This window comes from Leuciscus leuciscus, assembly GCF_965113295.1.
Source record: "Leuciscus leuciscus genome assembly, chromosome: 19".
Classification (NCBI taxonomy): domain Eukaryota; kingdom Metazoa; phylum Chordata; class Actinopteri; order Cypriniformes; family Leuciscidae; genus Leuciscus; species Leuciscus leuciscus.
In genome coordinates this window covers 13,998,141-14,025,743 of record NC_138743.1, presented here as the reverse complement: position 1 = coordinate 14,025,743, position 27,603 = coordinate 13,998,141, and the positions used below count along the sequence as shown (strand labels likewise).

At 40.4% G+C, this 27,603-nt stretch overlaps 1 protein-coding gene across 3 annotated transcripts in view; it reads left to right on the top strand.

Moving 5' to 3' along the window:
* The window catches only part of fynb (FYN proto-oncogene, Src family tyrosine kinase b), a 119,527-nt gene that overhangs the window by 84,304 nt on the left and 7,620 nt on the right, over positions 1 to 27,603 (top strand). The window contains exons 4-12 of one of the 3 annotated variants that reach the window (XM_082148484.1): positions 7,682 to 7,778; positions 9,160 to 9,258; positions 12,643 to 12,746; positions 14,715 to 14,864; positions 18,662 to 18,826; positions 22,817 to 22,996; positions 23,841 to 23,917; positions 24,622 to 24,775; positions 26,648 to 26,779. In XM_082148484.1, the coding sequence (XP_082004610.1) occupies positions 7,682 to 7,778; positions 9,160 to 9,258; positions 12,643 to 12,746; positions 14,715 to 14,864; positions 18,662 to 18,826; positions 22,817 to 22,996; positions 23,841 to 23,917; positions 24,622 to 24,775; positions 26,648 to 26,779 (1,158 nt within the window). Of the gene's footprint in view, positions 1 to 7,681; positions 7,779 to 9,159; positions 9,259 to 12,642; positions 12,747 to 14,714; positions 14,865 to 18,661; positions 18,827 to 19,849; positions 20,006 to 22,816; positions 22,997 to 23,840; positions 23,918 to 24,621; positions 24,776 to 26,647; positions 26,780 to 27,603 lie in introns of all 3 variants that reach the window. The other 2 variants (XM_082148485.1, XM_082148486.1) reach the window with 2 other exon arrangements.

Sequence of the window (27,603 nt, the reverse complement as noted above, 5' to 3'; positions counted from 1 at the left end):
AGTTTGCAATGAGACCTCCACATTTCAACGGTGTTCTTTCTTCTCACACAGAGGAAAACGCCGCACACATTCTGAAAGGGGAAATCTCCTCTCTCCTAAGCAAGGGAGCGATTCAGAGGGTACCACCCAATCTGATAAACCAGGGTTTTTATTCCCGGTATTTTCTTGTTCCAAAGAAATGCGGCCCACCCCGCCCCATTTTGGATCTGCGAGTGTTGAACAAGCACTTGAGGAAATACAATTTCAGAATGTTGACACAAGGCTCTCTCGCCCGCGCCATAAAGCAGAACGACTGGTTCACATCAGTCGATCTGAGAGACGCTTTCTTTCACATAAGCATCTACCCCCCACACAGGAAGTATCTTCGTTTCGCCTACCAAGGCACATGTTACGAATTTACAGTTCTGCCGTTCGGGCTCAGTTTGAGTCCCCGAACGTTTTGTTTATGTGCGGAAGCGGGTTTGACGCCCCTGAGACTATCAGGGCTGAGAATTCTGACGTACATAGACGATTGGCTCATCATAGCCGAATCGAAGGAGAGTGTGTCGCGGGACACCACCCGGGTACTCGCGCACATCACATCCCTCGGTTTCAATGTGAATATGAGAAAGAGCAATCTGACTCCCAGTCAGAATGTCATTTTCCTGGGCTTGGAATTGAGTTCGGTCTCCATGCGAGCGCGTCTCTCTCAAGAGCGCGTTCGCTCTCTGATGGACTGTCTGTCTCGTTTCAGAGAAGGGGCGAGAGTACAATACCGTACATGCCTCAGGCTGCAGGGTCTCATGGCATCATCTATCCAGGTTGTGCCATTGGGTCTACTGAGAATGAGAGCGTTCACGAAATGGGTTTTGTCACTGCATTTCAGCCCGATTCACGATCTCTGCCGCTCAGTTACGGTGACGCGCGCCTGCTCGGCGGCCCTGCGTCATTGGGAGAGCGAGGGCTTTTACGCACGGGGAACCCCCCTCGGGACGGTTACGATGCGGAAAGTTGTGACGACAGATGCGTCCTTAACAGGCTGGGGAGCCACCCAGGAAGGCAGAACGGTGAACGGTCTGTGGCCGAGCAGACTACGTTCAGCGCACATAAATTATTTAGAGCTCCTGACCATCTGGAAAGCTCTAAATCATTTTCTGCCTCGCCTGCAGGGACATCACGTTCTAGTACGGTGCGACAATACCACGGCAGTGGCTTATATCAACCGTCAGGGCGGCATGCGCTCGTCGAAACTCCACGCTCTAGCGTACAAGCTTTTGGTGTGGAGCAGACGGGTGTTTCTGTCATTACGCGCGACTCATGTTCCGGGCATTCTGAACAGAGGCGCGGATCTGCTATCGAGGGGAAACCCAATCTACGGGGATTGGCGTCTTCACCCGCAGATAGTGGGGATTTTATGGGCGAGATTCGGACAGGAAGCCGTAGATCTATTCGCCTCGCGCGAAAACCACCATTGTCCTATGTTCTTCTCGCTAAAGGACGTGGACGCGCCCCTCGGGGCGGACGCACTGGCCCACCCATGGCCCAAAGTGCTGCTGTATGCTTTTCCTCCTCTGTGCCTTATAATTCCTACACTGGCCAGGGTGAGGGAGCATGGCCTGTCTCTTATTCTGATAGCACCCAGGTGGCCCAAAGCCCCGTGGCTGGCAGAGATAATCCCTCTGTTATACGCCGAGCCATGGCGCCTCCCCCCTTGCACGGACCTGTTGTCCCAAGCCAACGGGGAGATTTACCACCCCCACCCGGACAGGGTGGCTCTCTGGGCCTGGCCCGTGAGAGGACGAACCTAAATGCACTGGGGCTCCCGCCGCGTGTAATTGCCACGATCCAGAATGCCAGGGCCGCGTCCACGCGATCCCTGTATGGTTGTAAGTGGCAAGTGTTCGAGGGGTGGTGTGATGGGCGTGGTCTCACATCTTATCAGTGCTCGGTGCCCGATATTTTGTGTTTCCTGCAGGACCTCATGGAAAAGGGCAGGTCCTTTTCCACTATTAAGGTCTATCTGGCTGCGATTTCAGCCTGCCATGTGGGTTTTGAGGGCTCGTCGGTTGGGCAGCACCCTCTAATCCGCAGGTTTATGAAGGGTGCACGCCGCTCTTTACCGGTCACCAGGAGAATTGTTCCGGAGTGGGACCTCTCCATGGTGCTGGAAGCGCTGTCTCTACATCCCTTTGAGCCGCTGGGGAGTATCTCCCTGAAGCTGCTGTCCCTCAAGACAGCTTTGCTCTTGGCCTTGGCATCTGCTAAACGGGTCAGTGAGCTACACGCACTCTCGGTTCATCCCTCGTGCGCCAAATTCTCCCTAAGTGGAGATAAGGTTTCCCTCAAGCCTAACCCGGCCTTCATGCCGAAATGCTTCCCTGCGTTCACGTCAGAGGTTTTGGAGCTGTCCGCTTTTCACCCTCCACCCTTTGCTTCCCCGGAGGATCAGAGGCTCAATGCTCTGTGTCCCGTCCGTGCTCTGCGAGCATATATGACCAGGACCAGTGCTTTCCGTAAGAGCGACCAGCTCTTTGTTTCATGGGCTCCTCCGCACAGGGGGAGTCCCATTTCGAAGCAACGCCTCTCACATTGGCTTGTGGATGCGATAACTATGGCGTATGAAGCGAAGGGAGTGCAGCCCCCAGAGGGCATCAGAGCTCATTCCACAAGAGGCGTAGCCACCTCTTGGGCTTTGTTCAGGGGAGTGTCACTGCAGGACGTCTGCTCCGCTGCCAGCTGGGCCTCTCCTCATACATTCGTGCGTTACTACCAGTTAGATGTCACTAGAACCTCGGTGGCACACTGGGTCCTAGGGGTAGGGTCCTCTTAACCCTTTCCCTCAAGCCCCGTTGGGTATCCAAAAAGGAGTGAACGGGCGGGCCAGTCATGTTCATTCCAGTCACCAAACACTTGCATTCCTTCTTGGGTTTAGCTTGTGCATTTGTAATGGGGGGCTATTTTCATGTATGTGTCTCATGCATGATGCATGCTCTGCTTGTCCACTGCAGTCATCGTGGCTTTATGCTGGCAGGGTCATGTTTTTCTTTTAGGACGTGTCAGGCACCACCTCTCGGAGGTGACCGTCCTTCTCTGGTCTCAGAATTTCACTGTAGGTGTATTGGGCAATCGGGGAGCTGTCCAGGTCTCCCATAGGTGGATCTCGAAACGAGATGATGAAAGAGAACAATAGGTTACTGTCGTAACCCCGGTTCTCTGAAACATCGAGTGGAGAGATCCACCAGCTTTGCCCCGCTTGCTGCACGAGAAGCGAATATACTTACTGAGGTACACGAGCGCGCATTGGGGTTATATGCTTTAGGTAAGGGGGTGTGGCCTTACCGGGCATTGGCTGTGCGCTTCTGTCTGTTAACCAGACTTGGTGCAATTGGATGCTTCTACAGAGGTCAGGTACCGGATGCCCTTCCCATAGGTGGATCTCTCCACTCGATGTTTCAGAGAACCGGGGTTACGACAGTAACCTATTGTTCGCGTGGCTACATGGAAGGCCAGATATTATATATTATATATTATAAAATATTTTAAGGCCAGACAAGTAGTTTGTTGAGGGTTGATTTGTAGGGAAGGAGTACACGCCTGCGCACATATTTTCAAATGCGCATACCTATAGACTGAACTCGTAATACGCATGTGCACACCATCAGCGTTCTCACGGGTTCTCGTTTTTGAAGTTTGCGCAGAAAGAACTTAAGAGTTTTCTGTTAAAACGGTGTCGTATTTAAGTTAATAAATACTAAGTTAACAACTAATGATCGTTGCGACTGAAGTGAATCAATCAAAAATAACTTCAGCTGGACAATAACTTTATTCTTGAGCTGCTGTAAAGTCAAAACAATCTCTGTTACTTTAATTTCCTATTATCAACGTAAAGCCGCTTTGGAACAATCTACATTGTTAAAAGTGCTATATAAATGAAGATGACTTGACTTGACTTGACTTGACACTGTTCCTTAAGGTATCCAAATAGGGTATGTAACATTGGTTGGGCTGAAAATGCCCCGGTGGCTCTTTTATACGCCCTAATGCAACCCTCAGAAATAGCCCCAGAATGAAACGAGCGGTTTTCTCCCTTTTATGGTATGCTCATGAATATTTAGATGAGCTACACACTGATTGGTTGGTTTACAACGAAGAATCTCCAAAGCAAAGACGCAACATGCCAAATGAAGATTGGCAGCTCTCACTGTGTATCTAAACTACTATCGAATAAATATTTAAATTAAACCAAACCAACGCACTAACTGTACCTGCTAGATAACAATAGCTACAGGGTGTCTACAGATATGAACAAGTTACGTTTTTAAGTCTTTTTAAGACCTTTTTAATACCACCTTATATGAAATTTAAGACCAAACCTGCAATGGAAATACACACATATATAAATCATCACATATCACAAAATATCATTGCTGTCACAAATGCTATTTATTATTACAATATTCAGTGAGCTTTTCATGTCAGCAGAGCAGACAATATACAAGGGGCTGTTTACACCTGGCCACTTCATGCGTTTTCTCAGATCGGATAGCTATCTGATTTATCAAAACGATTCCATTTACACCTGGTCACATAAATGTGTTTTTGCAAAACAGATTTAAATCCGATCTTCAATTCCCGCACTATATGCAGATTTAATGGAGTGCACGTCACCGAAAGCAACAGTTATGAGCTGCATTTTATTGATCATCAGCTAAAATTTCAAAATCAAACACTGCAATAAGAGAGAGCGGCAACAGCCCTGGTAAGATCATTTCGTTTCATTACTTTTAATGATTATGATTGTGTGTTAAGCGTCTGCGACTTACTTTCACTTTGATTTGCGATAGTTTGCATGTTGGCTTAGTGAATAAATGCTCAGCTGCTCATCTGCGGTGATGTGTGGTGCAATAGCGTTGTCATATCTAGCTATAACATGACATTATAGCCTATGCTCTCACACCTTTATTTTTTTAGCGTTTTTTGGGAGGAGTACAATTTACATATGTGGTTTCAACAACCAGATGCATTTACACTTGTCTAGTTTCGTCTGGAATGTGGCCCAGACCTCCTCCTGAAGTGGTTTGAACAATCGGATTCAAATCCGTCTCAAATGCGTTTCGGAGGGCATTTACATCTGGTCTTTTCACGATCGGACTGCTATCCGATCACAGAAAACGCATGAAGTGGCCAGGTGTAAACAGCCCCCAATAAATCAGAATTGACAGCAGCCAAAGAGCTAGAGAAAACAGTTCTTTTGAAGGAGGAAATGATTTTTCAAATGTCTTGATTCCCATTGTACCCAGTTTAAAACGTCTTCGGAAAAAACGGCACAGTGTTTGCCTCGTATACATTTCCAGGCACTGGCTTTAACCACCACGATAACTCGTCATTCTCGAGCCATTGCGGCTAAACTGTGTCTGACTGCACGACCACCATTGATATTCCTGGGCCCAGAAAGTGGGCTGTGTGTATGCAAACTTAGGGACGTAACAAAGGTACAGACCAGATCCAAATAAGGAAATCCCCCAAGTGTTACGTCACATCTGAGCTGATTTGAGATCCGACCGTTTTACAGCTGCAGTGTAAAGTTTTGAGATTTTCATATTAATGAGGTGACACAGGATTTTGAGATTCTGTGTATGGCCATTTTACCCACCGAGCTGCTATTATTCAACTATGCCAAGGTAAACTTGGTTTTGCATTCTATCACCCCTTTAACTATGCCCTTGTAGCCAAGCTGCACCAATCACATCGGTGTATCTGATATAGGCGGGCCAGAGGCGAGCTAAACAGATGACGACAGCGCTGGTGACAGCGCAATCACGACAGTGATTGGTCGTAGTGTTATCCAATTGCGTGCACGCCATGCAGTGAGATTTTCAAATGCATGCTTGGTACCGCCCCTCGAGTTGGCCGATTTTCATTACTCAATGCCAGACCTTTAATCTTTCAGATTTGGGTCTGGATTTCCAGGCTAGTGTTTGCTACCAAAACATTACTGTCACTACAGAAAATGTGCCATCACGACCGAAACATGGATGTTTTGTCTAAAATAAAGTACACTGAATTATCAACTAAGATGTTATTATAGTGTTTGGTTCAATGTATATTCAAACTAATGAATCCTTAACCTTTTACAAAGAAAGATTGGGTTCAAAATACAACAAATCTTATAAAATTACTCTTGAAATATTGTTAAAATTGTTATTGATTTACCTGTGAAAACTTTTTTGGGAAAATAGCAAGAAATATATATTTGCAAGGTATTAATAGGTCAATATAAGCCTTCTTATTAAATTATTTATTATTGTGTTTCGGTAGTGACAAATTTGGGGAGAGAACTTTCTGAAAATACAACATGATAGTTAACTGCACAATTACTAGAAATGTTTACCCTTGGATATTATACCATTTGCTTACATACAAAATTTGTGGAAAAAGACACCTTTTTTTCAAGATGTTTCCAACTCTGACTTTGAACCAATTCTGTAGAATGGCCTATATACATCATTCACCCGCTATATTGATAAATGTACCATATTTTTTATATTAACAGAAAAATATACCGGGATAACCTGGCTTCTCTTGAGACTCCCCTGCTCCACAGTTAATGATATTCTAAAGCCCGACCGCTCATTGACCTAAATGGTTACAAGGTAGTTTGTGATGTCAGAAACACCAGCGATTTCAAACCGCATTTTTGAGACTATTTTTGGTTCACTGGAGTTTTAAGGAGAAAAATAACTTTTGAATTTGCACATGGTTTTTCTTAAAGCATATTAAAAACACCAAATAGACATAAACAACATTAAAAACTTGATTTTCACCACGGGGGGCTTTAAGAACTGTCCACTGTTCGATTAAATTGTTAAAAAAAATTAAACCTTTATTTTTAAGAGTGTGTGCTGATATATTTCCTATTGAAACTACAAGGTGGGATGGGACACATTAAATAACTTGTCAATAAAATAAATACCAAATAACAAAATCTGGTGTGACCTCTGATTGGTTATGATATTGCCAAGATGTATAAAGATGGATCATCACCATCACTTATGGCTTATGGTCTCAGACTGCTAAGTGTTGAATGTGAGCCCGTTGAGGTTGATTGTTTTACATTCCTGTCTTACTGAGTATGTGCTTAATGACAGATTTTAGGTTTGGGTTCCATCTAATGAAGGGTTGGTTTGCTTGTGTCCCATTACTCTGGTTCCATGTCATGACCAAATTTCTCAAATCTTGTGGGAATCATTTGAGGCAAAGACAGTTACAGGCAAAAGTGAAATCAAAATGACAATAGTGGAGACGACTTTGCATTGCCAGACCAGACAAATGTTCCCCATCCCGATCCCACACAGCTTTGTTTATAATATCCCATCGGGAGAGGTGTGGCTTTCAGCTTCCCTTAGACCAGACATCATTAGTGTGTGTGTAGGTCTGTGTGTGTGTGTATACTGTTCTGGACTGGTGGTCTTGAATCAGCTGAAACAGTCTTGACTCCTGAAATGGCTCCTGAAAGGCCCTAATTGCAGGTCTTGAATGTCATTCGATCTGTCTGAAAGCCTCCGCAGACCAAAATGGCTTTTTCTTTTCCAGTGCTCATGTTGCCCTATGTTGTTGTCCATTTCCAGGATATAAAGTATGCTTTAATTTATTCTTAATCCTCATGGTGCTGATGTGCTCTCTCTCCCACTCTCTCTCTCAGGTGTGACTCTATTTGTTGCTCTCTATGATTATGAGGCTCGTACTGAAGATGATCTCAGCTTCAGGAAAGGAGAGAAGTTTCAAATCATCAACAGCACGTAAGTCAAAGATCTGAAACATAAGCTATGTCACATGACCTTATCACAATGTATGTGCATTAACCATGTTACAGTTGTCATGTAGGATATACATATTGTTGTTATTGGCACTGCATTATTCCAATCAAGTAATAAGTTGTAACATGGATTTAAAAAATCATGGCTGATATTACAGTTATTAATTCACTGTTATTCAACACACTGGATAGGAAAGGTAAAGTTGAGTGTGTTGCATTGTGGGAAAACAGTACTTGATTCCTGTGCTCTGCAAACTTTTTTTTTTTTTTTTTTTTTCACACTTTATATACTTTATACCACAGAAATGGACATTTTGCACTTAGCCATATTGCATTCATACTTTATTAAAACTACACTTACAACAGTTATATGAATTTTGTCTCGTTGAATTCAAAGGTAGGTTGCAAGCAAGTTAGTAAGTAGTAGTAAGCCTGTTTTGCATTGTGTACATTGCCAACATGTTTTATAGTAGAGCGCCATCTGCTGGCGGTAATGTAACCTGCACTGCGTACAGCAGGTCTTCTCATGCCATGCTGTGTGTGTGTGTGTGTGTGTGTGTGTGTGTGTGTGTGTGTGTGTGTGTGTGTGTGTGTGTGTGTGTGTGTGTGTGTGTGTGTGTGTGTGTCTGGGGAAGTGGACACAATGATTGTGAGAGATGAGAGAGGCTTTTCTTAGAAATTATGTTTTGTATGAAGAGCACAGGCTATTTGAGAGAGGAAGATATTGGTCATTGGAGAGGGGTATTACATGAAGGGCATGTTAAAGAGAGAGTAGGATGTTATCGAATAAATGGGACGTTCACAGAATTACAGACCAGCTGTAAGCAGATCGTTTTCCATTCTGTATGTGAAAGTGTGTGTGTGTGTGTGTATGTTGTGGATGTGGTGAATTTGCTTTGAAAGGTTTGTAGGGGACAGATGTGAGGCAATGACAGACACTGTGATAAAGGGATCATTGTAAATATTCAAGGAAAACACACAGTCTCTCTCTCCTCCACAGAAACATTAGTGGTACCTGCATCTGGCCTTTCAGTCTTTCACACAACAACCTGTTTCTGTTTGAAGAGGTAGAAGTATAGTGTGTGTTGAGTTTGACATTGTAGTAAGACAGGATTGACTGAATGAATGCCTGAATGGATGGATGGTTAGATGGAAGAACGTACTGAAAACTGGATGATGGATAAATGGTTGCAAGATGGATTGATGAATGAACGGACAGATGAATGGATGAATTGGATGAACAGATGGATGAACATACGGAAGGACAGATTCATGGACAAATCTGAAAAATCTTAAGCCTCACCATGACAAGAAGATAACGTGTGTGTGTGTGTGTGTGTTTTCTGTCTTTCTCTTTATGTCAGTGAGGGTGATTGGTGGGACGCCCGCTCTCTCACTACAGGAGGAACCGGCTACATTCCCAGCAATTACGTCGCCCCCGTGGACTCAATCCAGGCTGAGGAGTAAGTCTTGGAGTGTGTGTGTGTGTGTGTGTGTGTGTGTGTGTGTGTGTGTGTGTGTGTGTGTGTGTGTGTGTGTGTGTGTGTGTGTGTGTGTGTGTGTGTGTGTGTGTGTGTGTGTGTGTGTGTGTGTGTGTTAAATACACTGGGATGTGTTAAGGGTGGGGGTACAGTGATGTCATTCGGTTCACTCCTACTTTAACCCAGAGACCCCTCAGTAAGATGCTTGACAAACCTCAGCCCTCTCTAAATTAATCCAGAGACAGTTGCAGTGCAGGGCGGTGCTTGAATGTTATCGCTAGGCAACATTTATGTTGTTGTTGTTGTTGTTGTTTGAGGCAAAGTACAAAGACAACTCCCAAAAACTGACCCATGTATTACCATTTTATCAAGCTCAACCGTATCTGAAGCATAAAGGCAGGGCTGTTTCTAGCCATAGGCAAACTAGGCGCTTTCTAAGGGCACCAATGAGCAACACTGCATTTTAGCTCAAATTCACCACGTGCTAAGTACATTTGAGCAGTCGAAAATTAGTAAAAAATAATTATATTTTAAAGTCCCCCCTGTGGTGAAAATCAAGTTTTAATGTTATTTATATTTCTATGTGGTGTTTTTAATATGCTTTAAGACTAATCATGTTCAAATTCATGTCAACACCATTGCTGAGTATTTTCTCCTTAAAACTGCAGTAAACCAAAGACAGTCTCAAAAACACAGTTTGAAATTGCTGGTGTTTCTGATGTCATAAACTACCCTGTAACCAATCAGATCAATGTGTGATCGTCAACGACTGGATCTTTTTGCATATAGAATCGCGTATACTAAATGAGGCAAGGGTGTAGAGTTACATTCAAGCTATTTTAAGGCATGAACTTTTTTTTCTTTCTTTTTTTCATTGAAAAAACGTTAAATATGTCATTTTGGTGATCAAAGATGAGTTTTAGGTAATAACATTATTGACTACAGGGGGACTTTAAATGTTATTTGAAAGACGGCAATCAGAAATCCAAGTACCTGGTGTATATTGAAGTAAATTGAAGTATATTGACAAAAGGATTGACACCAACAAGTGTTGGGTTGGTTATGATCAATTTTTAGAAAATAATTATCCAGAAAACATGAAAGTGTTTCATTTACATATGGAAATAAAATCTGTCAGTAATATACCAACATCTATTTCAAATAATCGTGACATTATCCTAATCCAATGCACCAATCGCCATCTTAGATGTATTATATCCGATAGATTCCTATTGGAATGGCTGGATTCTGCCTTTGAAATTCCACTGAGTAACAGTAAATGTGACTGCGTCTTGAGTTATTGTACCAAAAACGACAGCAAATTAAGTTTTCTTTTCAATCCCCCTTTTTTTTTTCTTTTTTTTTTACCTTGGCTTGTAGTCAACCCCCCTCCCTCCAAATGGATTGCCAAGTAAACAGTTTATCATGAAAAATAATAAATAAATAATTAAACAACTTAAGTTTGTTACTACCTTTTAGACACGATTTTTGTTTTAGACAGCAGGTACATTTCTGCTCTAAATGAAATGTTTAATTATGTTGATTTCTCCTCTATGATGTCTTTGGTTACACTGTGTGTTGTATGATGTTTTGATGTCCCATTACATTTTCAAAAACCAGACTGATGTCAGATACTGGCTCAGTCTAACACGCTTAACTTTAACGAGAGGGAGATGCTTGAGTGATGCAAGTTTGCAGATGTTGTCTGCATTTTTCTGATGTCATTTGTAAGGCCTTTTTACATACAGCTGTAAAAACTTTTTCCCAGCCATCCATTTTTCTTTTTTTGATTGAGTTTACATAAACTGAACAAAATTATAAACGCAACACTTTTGTTTGTGCCCCCATTTTTCATGAGCCTTATATAGGCCTAAAATAGGCCTTTTGTGTACATAGAAAAAGTCTTAGATCTTTGTGAACTTAAAGATCTATGTACACAAAAGGCCTATTTCTCTCAAATATTGTTCACAAATCTGTCTAAATCTGTGTTAGTGAGCGTTCTCCTTTGCTGAGATAATCCATCCACCTCACAGGTGTGGCATATCAAGATGCTGATTAGACAGCATGATTATTGCACAGGTGTGCCTTAGGCTGGCCACAATAAAAGGCCACTCTAAAATGTGCAGTTTTATCACACAGCACAATGCCACAGATGTCGCAAGTTTTGAGGGAGCGTGCAATTGGCATGCTGACTGCAGGAATGTCCACCAGAGCTGTTGCCGGTCAATTGAATCTTAATTTCTCTACCATAAGCTGTCTCCAAAGGCGTTTCAGAGAATTTGGCAGTACATCCAACCAGCCTCACAACCGCAGACCACGTGTAACCACACCAGCCCGGGACCTCCACATCCAGCATCTTCACCTCCAAGATCGTCTGAGACCAGCCACCCGGACAGCTGCTGCAACAATCGGTTTGCGTAATCAAAGAATTTCTGCACAAACTATCAGAAACCGTCTCAGGGAAGCTCATCTGCATGCTGGTCGTCGTAACCGACTTGAGGGGGGGAAATGCTCATATTCGATGGCGTCTGGCACTTTGGAGAGGTGTTCTCTTCATGGATGAATCCCGGTTTTCACTGTACAGGGCAGATGGCAGACAGCGTGTATGGCGTTGTGTGGGGGAGCGGTTTGCTGATGTCAACGTTGTAGATCGAGTGGCCCATGGTGGCGGTGGGGTTATGGTATGGGCAGGTGTATGTTATGGACAACGAACACAGGTGCCTTTTATTGATGGCATTTTGAATGCACAGAGATATTGGACGAGATCCTGAGGCCCATTGTTGTGCCATTCATCCACAACCATCACCTCATGTTGCAGCATGATAATGCACGGCCCCATGTTGCAAGGATCTGTACACAATTCCTGGAAGCTGAATACATCCCAGTTCTTGCATGGCCAGCATACTCACCGGACATGTCACCCATTGAGCATGTTTGGGATGCTCTGTATCGGCGTATACGACGGCGTGTTCCAGGTCCTGCCAATATCCAGCAACTTCGCACAGCCATTGAAGAGGAGTGGACCAAAATTCCACAGGCCACAATCAACAACCTGATCATCTCTATGCGAAGGAGATGTGTTGCACTATGTGAGGCAAATGGTGGTCACACCAGATACTGACTGGATCTTTGAGTTCAGCTCATGAAAAATGGGGGCAAAAACAAAAGTGTTGCGTTTATCATTTTGTTCAGTGTATGTTCCTAGATTTTGACATTATGAATAACATAAATACAGTAAAATGTTCAGAAAGAATGCATTCAATCTGTTAAGTAAACAGAAAGATCCAAGCAGTCCTGACTTGATCAACAGAATTGAGACAATATAGACTTGGCATTCTGATAATTTCCTCTTTCTCTGTCTCTCAGCTGGTATTTTGGAAAGTTGGGGCGTAAAGATGCAGAGAGGCAGCTTCTTTCAACGGGGAACCCGCGTGGAACCTACCTGATCCGTGAGAGCGAAACCACTAAAGGTAATAAACAGCACGCACTTACTGTACACCATATACTGGGTTACGCAAAAGTTTACTGTTTACTGCTCTTAGGGGTGCGATTTCATAAAGAGTAAAGAAAAATGTATTCTGGTTACGATTCTGATTTCTCTTAAAGAGCCAGTTCACCCAAAATGGAAAATTCTGTCATCATTTAGTCACCCTTATGTCTCGTAAAGGTCAGTGTTCCAGTGTTGTTTTGGATTTTCTTTGTGTAGCCAAAAAAAGTTTAAACATTCTTCAAAATATCTTCTTTTGTTTTCTGCAAAAGAAATAAATGCATGTAGGGTTGAACAACATGTGGATGAGTAAATTAATTCAGAATTTTCATTTTTGGGTGAAATATCACTTTTCACATCACATTTCTGGTTTCTTAACAGTTTTGTCTAGGTGTTTTTTTGTTTTTTTTAAACGTACAGTATGGCATTTTTCGCCACTAGGGGTCGCTAACTTATTTACAATAACAAAGGCGTAGTTTGATGACGCAACATTTGCTAAGAATTATGGATCTTGTCGTCAACGTCAAGCCGACCGATCTAATCTATGGATCTAATAATGTTTATGGATGACTGAATACATAGATGCTTTTATCATGACTGTGATATGAAGCAGTTCGGGATTGCTAAGAGACAGCTATCAGCTCCACACGCGACGCGATATGGACATTTCATTCTACTGAACTAACGTTACACGCGAGTGCAGAATTACTACTCACAGTCACAGGTCAGTTTATTAGACAAATTAAACTTGTGAGGTAACGCAGCGTTGTTTCACTTGGTCTAACATTACACTATCACACTAAACTGCATTTGAATGTGTTGAAATGTATGTGTTAGTTTGTCTGTATGAGACTAGCAGTAAGCTAGATCAACATTAGAATAACATACAGATCATATTCTAACATTTCATCATGTTGAGCTATATAACATTGATTAGTTTTATGTAAATGTGCTCACCTGTTTAATAAAGTACATGTAGAAGCGGTCGAAGTCTCGGACGTGGAGCTCTCGTTTATATACTGTCTATGGGAGCTCTAGGCATCTCGAAAACACCGCGCTGATATTGATTCTCGTTTTAGTTCTCCTTTTGTATCCAAAGTCTGCTTGCCATGGTCCATAATGTTTGAACGAAACAACAACAGCGTGCAAATAGACATTGCGAACTACCGTCAGTCGCTTTGGTTACTATCCGAGGGCTCTGGTTCATAGCTCTGGTTGCCATGGCAGTACGAGCGGAAACCAGGGACAACGCGGATATGACGCCATTGACGGTGACAAAACGGAAATAAAGAAACGGGACGTTTCTCGAATTAAATTACAAATTTCTCCTGGTTTGAAAGTTGTTGGAAACAGTCGGGATAATGTAAGTACACAACTAAAAAATATATATAACATAGATATAGTGATTTTTGCTATTTTTAAAGCAAAAAAGTTACATATTTTGGCTTTAAGCACAAAAAAAGTAACGAAATTTTCATTGCCAAATGCTCAATGATTATTTCAATAAAAAAGCATTTAAAACTATTTATTTTTAGAGGCGGCAAATTTGCAATCGAATAATTGGTGATAACTATGTATTATACAAAATGTGGTAACATATTTCAAAGATTTATATTTATTTAAAAAAATACTAGTGACAGACTATTCTTTAATTATAATTACACTGAGTACTTGTTGGGTTTGATTCACTAAAAAATAAGCACTTTTAAAAGAAGCCACTGAAAATGTAGAGCATGAAAATCCCGTCTCATTACTAGCTCAAACTATTTAAATATTTGAATATATTTGCATATTGTGAGAATCATTCACTGAACTAACATCATTCTATTCCAGTACTCTTTAAACAATGGAACCGGTTCTGATAAATAATTGGTTCTCTGGTTCACCATCTACTCCACTACTTTACTACACTGCACTACAGCAATGCTTCTGTTGTGTGTTTGTGTGGCAGGTGCCTTCTCTTTGTCTATCCGGGACTGGGACGATGTGAAGGGGGACCACGTGAAACATTATAAAATCCGTAAACTGGACAGTGGAGGATATTACATCACCACTAGAGCTCAGTTTGAGACCCTTCAACAGCTGGTCCAGCATTACACAGGTAACACACACACTTCTCATTCCACAGACCCAACACACAGAAACACATGCAGATTTATTGTAGGTGATTATTATTGTTTTAACTCAAGATAATTTTTAGATGCCTGTTAGAGTTGCAAAGGCATGGTTATAACTTGTATCCCATAATGCCACTGACAGTGCTTCTGCAGCTTCCCTCAGGAGACAGCACTGCTCCAGTCAGTCAGAAAACCTCAACTGAGTGCTTACTCTCTCTCTCAATAGGATGTACTTTGACTATGCTCCAGTTAACATATTGACCGTTAATGCATCGAGCATGAGTCGTATGGATTTTAGATAGCGTGTGCATTTTGCTTCTTACATGACCTCTCATATTGAGCCCAGAGAACAAACATGCACACAGATACTCATAATAATACATTCATCAGGATTAACTTAACTGTGTATCAGAAGCTTTGTTGATGCTACTCTAAGGCTGTGTTTGCTTTAGCTTAACACTTTCTCATTGTTGACCGGCTTCAGTTTCAGCAGCAGAGTCTTGTGTTTCTTCTTGGTGTACGGCAGTGCATTTGAAAACAGACTCTGCAGTCTGTTTAACATTTGCTTCGATTGCTTGGTCTAAACCTTAGCGCTATTCCACCAGCTACCTCTGTCCCCCAGGTCTCGTTTCACATTACTTTACAATGCAGATGCACCAAATAATACAATGTTAGCTGCTTACTACTGTAGCTAGGGAACAACTTGGAGTGGGTGAAAATCTTAATCTTAATAAAGACATGAAGACTCTCAAATGATTCTGCATTTATTCACAAAAATGTATCATCAAAATTATTAATAATACGTTTAAAAAAAATCTTATTCAGGACAATACATTGCAGATACAGATATGTGTGACAGTCTGCACAGTAACGCTACTTTTCCATTGTTTTTCTATGTAAACACACTGTAGACGGACGTGTATGACCCTTGCGCATTTAATAACATGCATTTACTCCAAACTCACTTCATAACGACAGTTGAGCATCCTTCAGTGAGATGATGTGCCTTCTTACACAGAATAAGGCAGTCGTGTATTTATAAGTCATGTTTAATCAAAGCGTTTCAATCTTCTGTTTATTCAGCTACAGCGATAGGGATTTCCTGGAATGATGCGCATTATTGTACTTCTGCGGCGGGGCATATTTATCGTGTTTGCATGAGAGCGCCCTCTGGCGTTCAAATGGGGCAATATTTTCTACCAATCAGCCGCACTCCACTGACAAGCTGCGCATAAAATAATCGCAGCCTTTGCCAAATCACATGCGGTTTTATTGCGATTAATCGTGCAGCCCTAGTCACAAGTAATTACTTTTACAAATAATGAAGTTTTGGACTTTAAATGGAGTGACAGAAATTCAATTTAAAATATCTTCTTTTGTGTTTTGAAGATGAATGTAAATCTTTTGGCTTTGCAACGATATTAGGATATTGATTACAGAATTAAAACATTTTGGTGAACTAAACCTTTATAAAATGCATTATACCATAACAGGATAATTATATTATTATTTTAATACCAATTTTGACCCATATTGAATTCCACATGTACACCAGAACTTAAAGGGATATTTCACCGCTGGAAAGATTAATGTGTATTTAAATTGGGTTATTTATGTAGTAGAAATGTGAAATTATTTTAGAAGTTGGTGCCTTCTAGACTGAGAAAAGCCAGAAAATGTATTTTTGGCTCATGTGGATGAAAGACAACAACTCCCAGAATGCACTTGCTTCGCTGCCCTACGAGGCCACTCCCAAGCCACGTCTACCAGTTACAGAGGGCAGTATCGGAAGAATTTATACAAATAGGCTACTAGTTGGCTCGAAACTGAAAAGACAGCGTTTTATCGTGAGATCCCACCCTCTATGGGTGGGTTGAAAACATGGGGAACTAGCTCCTACTACTGGCTGTAGTCTCTAGCCTCTGGCCAAAAAAGACTCCAATGACGCAGAATGACAATACAGAAATCTCTCGTCTCAGGGGAACATGAGGGAGGGAAGCACGGTCATTCGAAAATACTACCGGGTTTCTACTGATACAAAGCTTAATGCTAATCGGTGAAGTATCCCTTTAAAATGTACTTGTGTGAGGCACCTTGTAATGTTGCAAAACTTTAAATCAAAGTGCTTTACCAAACCAACTTTGATGTCAAACTCAAGTCCGCACCAGAAAATAGTATGAACCAGATGTCATCATCATCACACTTTTATTGCCATGTGTGAGAGGATCATGGTGTTGATGGCCGGATACATGCTCGGGTTCCTCGAGCTCAGAGCAGATGGTACTCAGTGACCGATTCCTGAAATGATGCGTCTATTGGTGCCAAGTGTTCTGTTATCTCAGCTTTACAGTCCGGAGTAAACATTGCTGTAGCGTTGTTGGAAAATTAACACATTAACCATTTGTTAAATGTCAAAACTGGCATGCCCAACACAAACGGCTTAGCTCCAGTCTATTTAACGGATCTTCTATCGCCCTATAATCCATCGCGCTCTTTGAGATCACTAAATTCAAGGCTTTTGGTCATACCTAGGATATCCAGAACCACCAAAGGAGGGAGAGCATTTTCACATTTGGCTCCAAAACTCTGGAATAGTCTTCCTGATACTGTTCGTTGCTCAGACTCGCTCTCCCAGTTTAAAACTAGATTAAAGTCGCATCTCTTCAGCCAGGCATTCATATAATCCTACAGTTCAAACTACAATCCGGCCTCTATCCAATGCCAGAGGAGAACTGGCCCCCGACTGAGCCTGGGTTCTCCCAAGGTTTTTTTTTCTCCATTAAGGCACCTGATGGAGTTTTAGGACACCATTAGGTCACTTGATGGAGTTTTTCGGTTCCTTGCCACTGTTGCCTTTGGCTTGCTCAGTTGGGGATATTTTGGGGATATTTAATTTAATTTTATCAATCAATAAATTCCTCTTGAAACAAACTTTGTTGTATTATTTTAATTTAATACTGTGAAGCTGCTTTGATACAATCTGTATTGTGAAAAGCGCTATACAAATAAACTTGACTTGACTTGACTTGACTATTGCCAATCAATGAGGGGAAAACATCTCAAAAGGTGCTATAAGACAGCTCAGACTGAATGTTTGATTGATAACCACCACTGTTTTTTTCAATCAGTTACCAGGTTTTAGTTATTGTATTTTTTTATTTTATTTTTTAGATCATGTTGGAAAAAAAGTCCTTAAGTCTTTGTCACACAGTAAAGAGTATTTTTGTGCCTTAAAAGTCCCCCTGTTGTGAAAATCCAGCTTTTAATGTTGTTTATATTTCTATGTGGTGTTTTTAATATGCTTAAAGACAAACCAAGTGCAAATTCATAAGTCAACACCATTTCTGAGTATTTTCTCCTTAAAACTGCAGTGAACTCAAAAATCACTGAGCTGCTGTGAGTGAGTGGAGGCGGGGCTCATTTGCATATTCATAGGACCGCATATACCAAATGAGGCAACTGTGTAGAACATTCAAGCTATTTTAAGGAAAAAACATTAAAATATGTAATTTTGGTGATCAAATATAAGTTTTAAGGGATACAATTATTGACTACAGGGGGACTACAGCGTTCAGTAACATATAGTGTTCCACAAAACAAGTGCAGAGGCCACTGAAAAGAAAACATGCAACATGGCTCACAAGCTACACATATTGCACCCTATATCTGCAGGTGTCATGCTGAAACTCTGTACTGCTTCCTTCCGTGCTTCTGATGCTTTTCTTTTGTCTCTCTTTCTCTGACATTGTGTATATTTCTCTGTGTCTGTGTGCGTGCTCAGAGCGGGCAGCAGGGCTTTGCTGTCGCTTGGTCGTCCCTTGCCACAAAGGGATGCCAAGGCTCACTGACCTGTCTGTCAAAACCAAAGATGTGTGGGAGATTCCTCGGGAGTCACTGCAACTCATAAAGCGCTTGGGCAACGGCCAGTTCGGGGAGGTTTGGATGGGTATGGCCCTTCCACTGTGCTAAACAACAACCGGCCAGAGAGGGAGATGGAGTGAGGTCGAAGTGAGTGCGGAGTCGCTTTACAAATGTCTGAATGTGTAAGCTAATAGATTTACGGATCTTCCAGGTTTAATACGTGTTCAGCTCTAACGAAAGCATTTGTGCCGAAAAAACCCACTTTAAGTGGAAGTAAACTGGGCCAGTGTTCTGGAATTTTTAAAAGGCAAAGTTTGAAACTTGTATTTTTGTCTTTATGAAATATTGCAGTATTTATTTAAATGTTTTATCCAAGCACATCATTATCAAAAAAATAAATAAATCATGTGCCCTCATAATCTTTAATCAAAAGACCCCTTACAACGACATCTGATGACGTTCGTTCCAACAACCTGTCACTGAAATCACAGCAATTAGCAAACAACAGCGATCCGACAATCAAATCTATTCCTGTTGGACAAAATCCTGCCTATTTCACTATACAGTACATCACAATAGAGAAGTTTAGGTGATCATAATTTTCATTTCATGATGAATTTAACACTTAAATCATCCAGTAAAACTCAAGTTATAATTAGAGTAATAATGTTGTCCAGATCATCCTTTTTGAGCTGAAACTACTTGTCTAGGTGGATCTATAACTACTGGTTATAAATAGTCATGTGACCACTCTTTCAGTTATCGTTCTTTATAAAAGTTACCAGGTTATTGGTGTTATGCCGTAACAGCAAATTTGAAGGGCAGGATTTTATCACCTTAGTCTCAAGTCTTGGGACTGCACTTTTAAAACAATAAGTTCAGTAAGTGCCAACATCAGAACACTAATGTCTTCGTTAAAGCCTAAGTTATGTTTAACCTAAAATAAAAGCGTATACAGAAAAGATTGGATCCATTTCATCCATCTCTGAAATATTCAGACATCATGAAGTGAGCGACCCTCTCAGAAGATCACAGCCACACTCCTTCTCTCTCAGTGCATGTCCTCCGCCGTCCTGCTAGTTAACCCCTCTACTCCTCCCCTCTATAGAGAGTGCAGATGGTTTGTGCTTTAATTTAACGGGCGTGTGCATTGACTACACCCCTGATACGGTGGGACTTAGCCATGATTCCTGGGAAATCGTCCGCGAGTCTCTGACGCTGGACATGAAGCTGGGGGCCGGGTGTTTCGCTGATGTTTGGTGTGGTAAGACAGTCGCCTCCTCTCCCACATTCACTGACCTCCACGATTAGGTTTGGGAGAAGCATTTTCATCTAATCCAGTCATATTGGTTGCTCACTTCATTCAACGCAAAAGCATTGAAATATATTTTTTCCTCCCATCTCATATATTTTTCTTCTTCATTACGGAAAGCAAGCCATTTCTGTTTACCCATACCATGCTCAAGGATTAGATGAACATGTGAACTCATCATAGTTGTAAATGTTGCAAAAAAAGTAACTATTAAATAATTCACGAGAACAAATTTTATGTGAGAGACAAACTATAGCTAATTTGTGTGCACACGTTTTACACGTGCCGATTGGTTTTGATAATTATTGTAAGAGCTTCAGTGATTCTTCTACATGTGGTTATGTCATTTGAATGGAGGTAAGAATAAGAACCGTAAGTATCTAGTTGAGTCATGGGTGTTTGTTAATCACAAGCGATCTTGTTCAATCTCTCACTTTCCCTGTAGATGTGCATCCCAAAATATCTCCTGAATCTGCCTCTTATTATTATTGCCTTTAGGACACTGCTGGTATTTAGTTTTTAATGGGCAGAGTCACACAGATCAATGTGTGTGTAGATCAGTGGATTTAAAAACCAAGCACCGCATCTGATGTAACCATTTTAGTACCACCTTGACATTGCCTGCAAGTAAACACGAGATGATGTTTGTAACATTTTCTTCTGTAATGTGAAGTTGTGCTGGGCCTGTTGGGATAGGGGGGAGTGCTTTAATATCTAGTTACAAACTTGACATTTTAAATAGAAAATCCACCATTGCAGTGTCATTTAAAGGCAAGCAGATTCCAGTGTTGTAAAATTAATAAAAGCCACTTTTCCACCGTCGGTTCTAAGAACGGTAAGGACTGGTTCCAGCTGTATTTCCACTTGAGCCTGGTACATAACGGCACGATTACAAACCGTTCTCTGCCCGGAGTTCTCGGCACGGTTGTCTAACCGTATTGAACTGTGCTGGTAGAATGTGTGTAAGGATGTCGCCACTCAGGAATGATCACTTGTCTGTAGCCTGGCTACTAGTTGCTCTGTAGCCGGCTAAAGGCCCGTTCACACCAAGGACATTTACATTTACATTTATTCATTTAGCTGACGCTTTTATCCAAAGCGACTTACAATTGCTATATATGTCAGAGGTCGCACGCCTCTGGAGCAACTAGGGGTTAAGTGTCTTGCTCAGGGACACATTGGTGTCTCACAGTGGATTCGAACCCGGGTCTCTCACACCAAAGGCATGTGTCTTATCCATTGCGCCACCACCACCCCTATGTGGTGGTGTTGGCGCAATAAATAAGAAAGGACAAAGATATAGTTCTAAAAATCGTTCTTAATATTAAAGAATAGCAGAGTTCACACCACAGCTATAATAATAACGGTACAGAGAAACAATATCGTTGGAATCACTTTCAGAACGATTTTATCCAGCTGATGAACGATACAAACAGACAGCCAATCAGAATCCATCCTGCTGCAACGAGCTTGAGCATATAAAGCGGCAGACAAGCACACGCTTAGAATAAACGGAACAATATCGTCTGCTGATGTAGACGCTAATATAGTTATCTTTATTGTTCTCGTTCTTGGTGTGAACTGGCCTTAAGCGTGCTATTTAAGTGACGTAAACACAAATGAATAATACAATTAAAAGAAATATCTGATCATCCTCCATACCGTGGTTCTATTTACATCTCATTTCAATTGTAAACCCTTGCGTTACTAAGGCAACGACTGATGTATTTGTATTGCATTCCAACGAGCTTCGTTATCAGATCCACAGTGGAAAATGAAACCATATCTGTACCGGATGGCCCGGATCGTCGCGGAATGGAACGGTTAAACAAAGAGAACCGTTTGGCCTGACGGTGGAAAATCGGCTAGTGTTGTTTTCTGTCTGTTGAAATTCCTTACTGTGTCCTGCAGAAAAACAGCCACAAATCACAAGTACAGTATAATCTGTAATCTATTTTCTATTGACCAGCAGTAGTTCTGATCATTTTCTCAATCACAATTTTTTTGTTGTGTTATAAAGTCAACATATCTAAGCGTCCCTAAAAATAAGATAATATATTTTAGATTGCATAAGCAATTTATTAAGACGTTTTCTCAGAATATATCTTCAAATACACTTCTTGATTTGATTTGATTTGATTTAATTTAATTTAATTTATATATAACTATTTTAAAATTCAAGCAAATGTATCTATACATATGCTTATGCTTTTTTTATTTATAAAATAATTTTCCAAGTAGGTTAGAACGAGACAAATTCAATATACAGTATATTCTCTGAAAATAAGTCTTGTGATCTTACACTCTATTGTTTCTCAAGTATTTTTTAATTTATTTTATTTAAATTTTTAATAATATTTTCTCATTTTAAAGATGCTTAGATATTTTTACTGGAAAACAATAAAAAAAAAATACTTATTACGATTTTTTTATTATTTTTTTTGCAGTGTTCATCAAATGATGATCTAATGATGGAATGTTATAACTGCTAAAAATAGACCATGCGGTCAATTCCTCATTTAACATTAATTCCTTACAAGGGAAAGTGACTACAAATGAACAATGCTATACATAGATTTTTTTGTGGATTCTCCCATGAGTGTACTTGTGGGGATAATGGCTGTTTTAATTGCAAAATGATTTTTGCATGAACGAGGGGTTTAAATATTTTCTGGGTGCATGAAAGTAATTTTGTGGCATGCTGTTCGGCTAGGGGCTTTGTGCTGTTGTACTGACTGACAACTGTGTGTTTTTTGCTGTCAGGCACATGGAATGGCAACACTAAAGTGGCTGTGAAGACCCTCAAGCCCGGGACCATGTCTCCAGAGTCCTTCCTGGAGGAAGCGCAGATCATGAAGAAATTACGACACGATAAACTAGTGCAGCTCTATGCTGTGGTTTCTGAGGAGCCCATCTACATTGTCACTGAGTATATGGGCAAAGGTCAGCAGTTGTTCTCATCGTAAAAGTGAAGAGAATGGCTTAACCAGAGGACAGGCATAGAATGTATCTATTTTAACAACACTTATGGGTTTTCTAGGCCTGAAAAAAGAAAAGAAAAAAAATCCAATTAAAGATAAATCAGGATTGAAGGTTGATGTTCTAACCTCAGAAATTGTCACTTGAGGCCTCAAAACACTTGGACAGAAAGAAAAAGAAATTATAGTGGCCTAAATTTAATTTGAAGAGCTGTAATGGAGGAAACAGACGTTTAACCTAATACTGAAGGAAAACCTAATGGACAGTGGATGGAAAAATCCTGAACTCCACATGTTATTAAGCCTCAAAAACATAATTTAGTCAAGAACAAAATCCACCGTCTCTCTTGGAAGAAAAAAAATCTTAGAAGTAAAATAAATAAAAATCCATTTAAATTTGTTTAAACAGACTGTTTTTTTAGTTCTACAAAATTGACTGTTATAATCGGCTAATCTCTGTATACTATTATTGTCATTCATCAGGACAGCCAAGTTGATATGTAAAGTAAATGCTGATGGTTATCAGTTAATGTGCTCATGTTTGTGACATCAACACTATGTAGAGTTCTGAACAAGACTTTTTGCGGTTTAGTTTCAATAAAGGGTCTGGGTGGACTAGGGAAGGAGCTTTATTTTGTTAACATCAGAATATGTTAACAGCACATCAGACACTTTTATATCAGAACAACAAGGGAATATTATGTTAATTACAGTTTATCTGTGATTGTGCAGGCATGCGTATGCATGATCTTGTAGCAGAAATGTCTCTTCTGTCCATGAAGCTAACATCTGTACATTGCATGTTTTAGGAAGCCTCCTAGATTTTCTTAAGGACGGGGAGGGACGGGGGCTGAAACTGCCGAACCTCGTCGACATGGCGGCCCAGGTACTACATCATCACTCTCTGTGTAAATAGCCCTTCTTAGGAATGTTCCGGGTTAAATACAAATTAAACCTCATGTAGATGAGGTCCAGAAAGTATTTGGACAAACTTAAAAATAACTGAATGTTAGGGATGCACTGAAATGAAAATTCTCTAAAACAGCTAAAACTGTGTGATAAAATGTGCAATTTAAATGTTTGTACATCAACTTTGTAATAACAGAATTGTTTCTACTCCAGTTTGTTGATGAAATATAAAAACTTGTTTTCAACACAGATTTATTCAAATATACATTAAATAATGAAGATATGCATTATATTTTTACTTAAACTGTTAGTAATATGTAATTAAATGCATATATTTCAAAGAAAGATAACACAAACCATTCACATATATATTTTACTGTACTTTAAATGATGCAAGAATAGGTATATTACTGCTTAAAATACTTTTTGAGGCCACTGTAGATCAATGATGTAGTACAGCAGGATGAAAATAACTGCTTTGGGCCGCTCGATCTGAAAAGAATCTGTTCTGGCCCCTGTTGTGTCCATGAAGTTATATCATTTCTATGTAGCTACTGTATCAGCACTGTAATGCTCAGAAGGCTGTCTTTCTTAGTTTGGCCTATAGTAACCTCAGCACTTATTCCACAAGGATTTGACTTTGCTCACCATATTTCAATGCCAGTGTTTGTATATATTCAGGTGGCTGGAGGCATGGCCTACATCGAGCGGATGAACTACATTCACAGAGATCTGCGCTCTGCTAACATTCTGGTTGGTGATAACCTTGTGTGTAAAATCGCTGACTTTGGCCTGGCCAGACTCATTGAAGACAATGAGTACACTGCCCGACAAGGTAAGCACATTCATCCACTGTAAAAAAAAAGAAAGAAAAAAAAGCACAGATTTGAAAACTTAAATTCAGTAAATTCTTCTTTTTTTTTTTGCTTAAATTATTTTAAATGAGTTAAAGTAATGTAAAATCATTTTTAAAGACTTAATGATCATATTTTATGGTGTTTACAGACCATCTAGAAACATACATATACACATTGTTTTGGATGCTGATCCTGAAGCATGGGAAACTACTTCTTAAAGAAATAGTTGACCCAAAAAATGTAAATTGTAATTTCCCCTCATATTATTCCAAACCCAACTTTTTTCACAGAACACAAAAGTATATATTTTTTTAGAAGATATTATTTATAATTCTCTAAATACCCTGAAGACATACAAAATCTTAGTTCAGAGTTTCTCAACTCCAGTCCTTGGGATGCTGTATCCTCAGAAGAGTTAAGCTGTGATTTGAATAACTTCCCTCCCACATTTTTGGCCTCTAGCAGATAAAGAGACATTTCTCATTGACAGACCGCTTATTCTATTCCTGAGGTGCAGAGAGTTAGCAGCCAAAGAGGTTGCGGCAGAGCAAGGAACTGCTCGGAAAAAAGTTACCTGAAAGATCACAATTTATTTTCTGTAAGAAGGGCAAGCAGCAGGAAGACCTGTGAAGCTGATGTGAACATTAAATGTTCGTCATGCACAGAAATTCTGCCACCCAACTGCCAATATTGTTAGTGCCGGAATCAGCCACTTCTCAAAACAAACAGTTTCACAATTAATTTACAGATTAATACATTTTTTAGAGCAAAAGAGGTTGTATCTCACATGGAAAGGTAACATTTTTAGGCACAGTGGGCAGAGGTGTAGCTACTGTACATGGCTTTATGTGTGTTCCATTCCACATCAGTTTAATCAGTATTCCACACAGGCTATACACAGTTAGATGCATATTAAGTGATTTTCTCTAGATTTGAAAACAGGTAATATTTATTTATTGATTTAGTCACACCAATGAAATCACTGGTTCCTACCTGGCCATCCCTGAAAAAACAGTTCAGGCTGACAGTGGGAGCTCCACGATTAATACAGAATATTCAGCTGAAATTAATGTAGGATGGTACTTGATTTTATAGTTTGAGATTTGATTGGATCGTGAGAAGCGAACTTTGATATTTTTGGTCAACACACACCATTGGTTACATCAGCAGAAAAGAAAAGTTGTTTCAGAAGATCTAATGAATTGTGCACAGTACTACCAAAGATATTAAAGTCCCTCTATAGTCAATAATTTTACCCCTTAAAACTCATCTTTGATCACCAAAATGACATAAAAAAAAATGTCCTTAAAAAAAAAAAAAATCTTCATGCCTTAAAATAGCTTGAATGTAACTCTACACCCTTGCCTCATTTAGTATACGTGGTTCTATGAATATGCAAATGAGCCCCACCTCCACTCACTCACTCCAGCTCGTTGATGATCACACGTTGACCTGATTGGAAATGCTCTGCAATGGTCTGACTTAAGGCATATTAAAAATACCACATAGACATATGAACAACATTTAAAAGCTTGATTTTCAACACAGGGGGACTTTAAGAAATAAATTTGAATTCAGAGCAATCGCACATATTGGGTGGCTCGAAGTCCTTTCCAGGTCCTCTTCCTCTCTCTTGTCTCTGATTATTTCCTGTTTCTAACCCTACTTTTTTTTCTGTCCAATATTAGGTGGGGGAAAAAATGACATTTAAAAATAAAAGTGAATTTTGATGTCATGATTTCAAAGTCTTTAATGGTGGCTGTCTCAAAGACAGCCAAAGAAATGTCTTTTAGAAATTCCAGTGCACTTTCATTTTAATGAATCTTCTTTCTCCCATGTCTGTATTTCAGGGGCTAAATTCCCTATTAAGTGGACGGCTCCTGAGGCAGCTCTGTATGGGAAGTTCACTATTAAATCCGATGTTTGGTCTTTTGGAATCCTGCTTACGGAGCTGGTCACTAAAGGCAGAGTTCCATATCCAGGTAAATCTTAAAACAGTTGCTTTGAGTGATCACTATCAAACATATCATTTTTGATGAACATACACAAAATCTCACTGCACGCAATTGGATAACACTACGACCAATCACAACAATAAACCCCAGCTACCAGCGGAGCTAACTGGTAGATTACACTCTTACCGTATCCGGTCGGCAAAACAGCAAAACGTCCTTCTTGCAAAGGAACGATTCGAGCGCCGTCTTCTGTTCCTCTTTTAGATAAAAAGCCAAGTCTAACTCGTTCATTGTAGCGGCCAAAGCCGTTTCAAACAACTGGTGTTCATCCATAGGCATCTTGCAATGTTTACTAATGACTTCGACGTCACATCGCTGTCGTCATCTGTTTAGCTCGCCTCTGGCCCGCCTACATCAGATAACCCGATGTGATTGGTGCAGCTCAGATCGAGGGGCATATTTAATGAGCATCATTACTGGACACCAGAGTAACTCGTTGAGCAAATTCAACTTGTGCCTTCGCGAGAACTCTGGATTACCAGGGTAAGGCATGTCCAGTCTCAGATTTTAGTTTTTCATTTTATTTCGAACTGACTCTTTCCACACCTTAAAGTTTTTCAGAACTAGTCATGTTGACATGTCCTGGGAATGCAGTAGCTCCGTAATTAGATCAACTAGATGAATCATTTATCAGTATCTGTGCAAAATTTGTGAACCACCCTTTTAATCACACTCAGACTCTTAAAATATGCTGAAGATGGTGATCCATGGTTGAATTAGATCTGCGCAAATTCTAAAAACAAAAAACAAAACCTTGATCTTAGCTGGAATGTAGGGGAGAAATGAAGGGG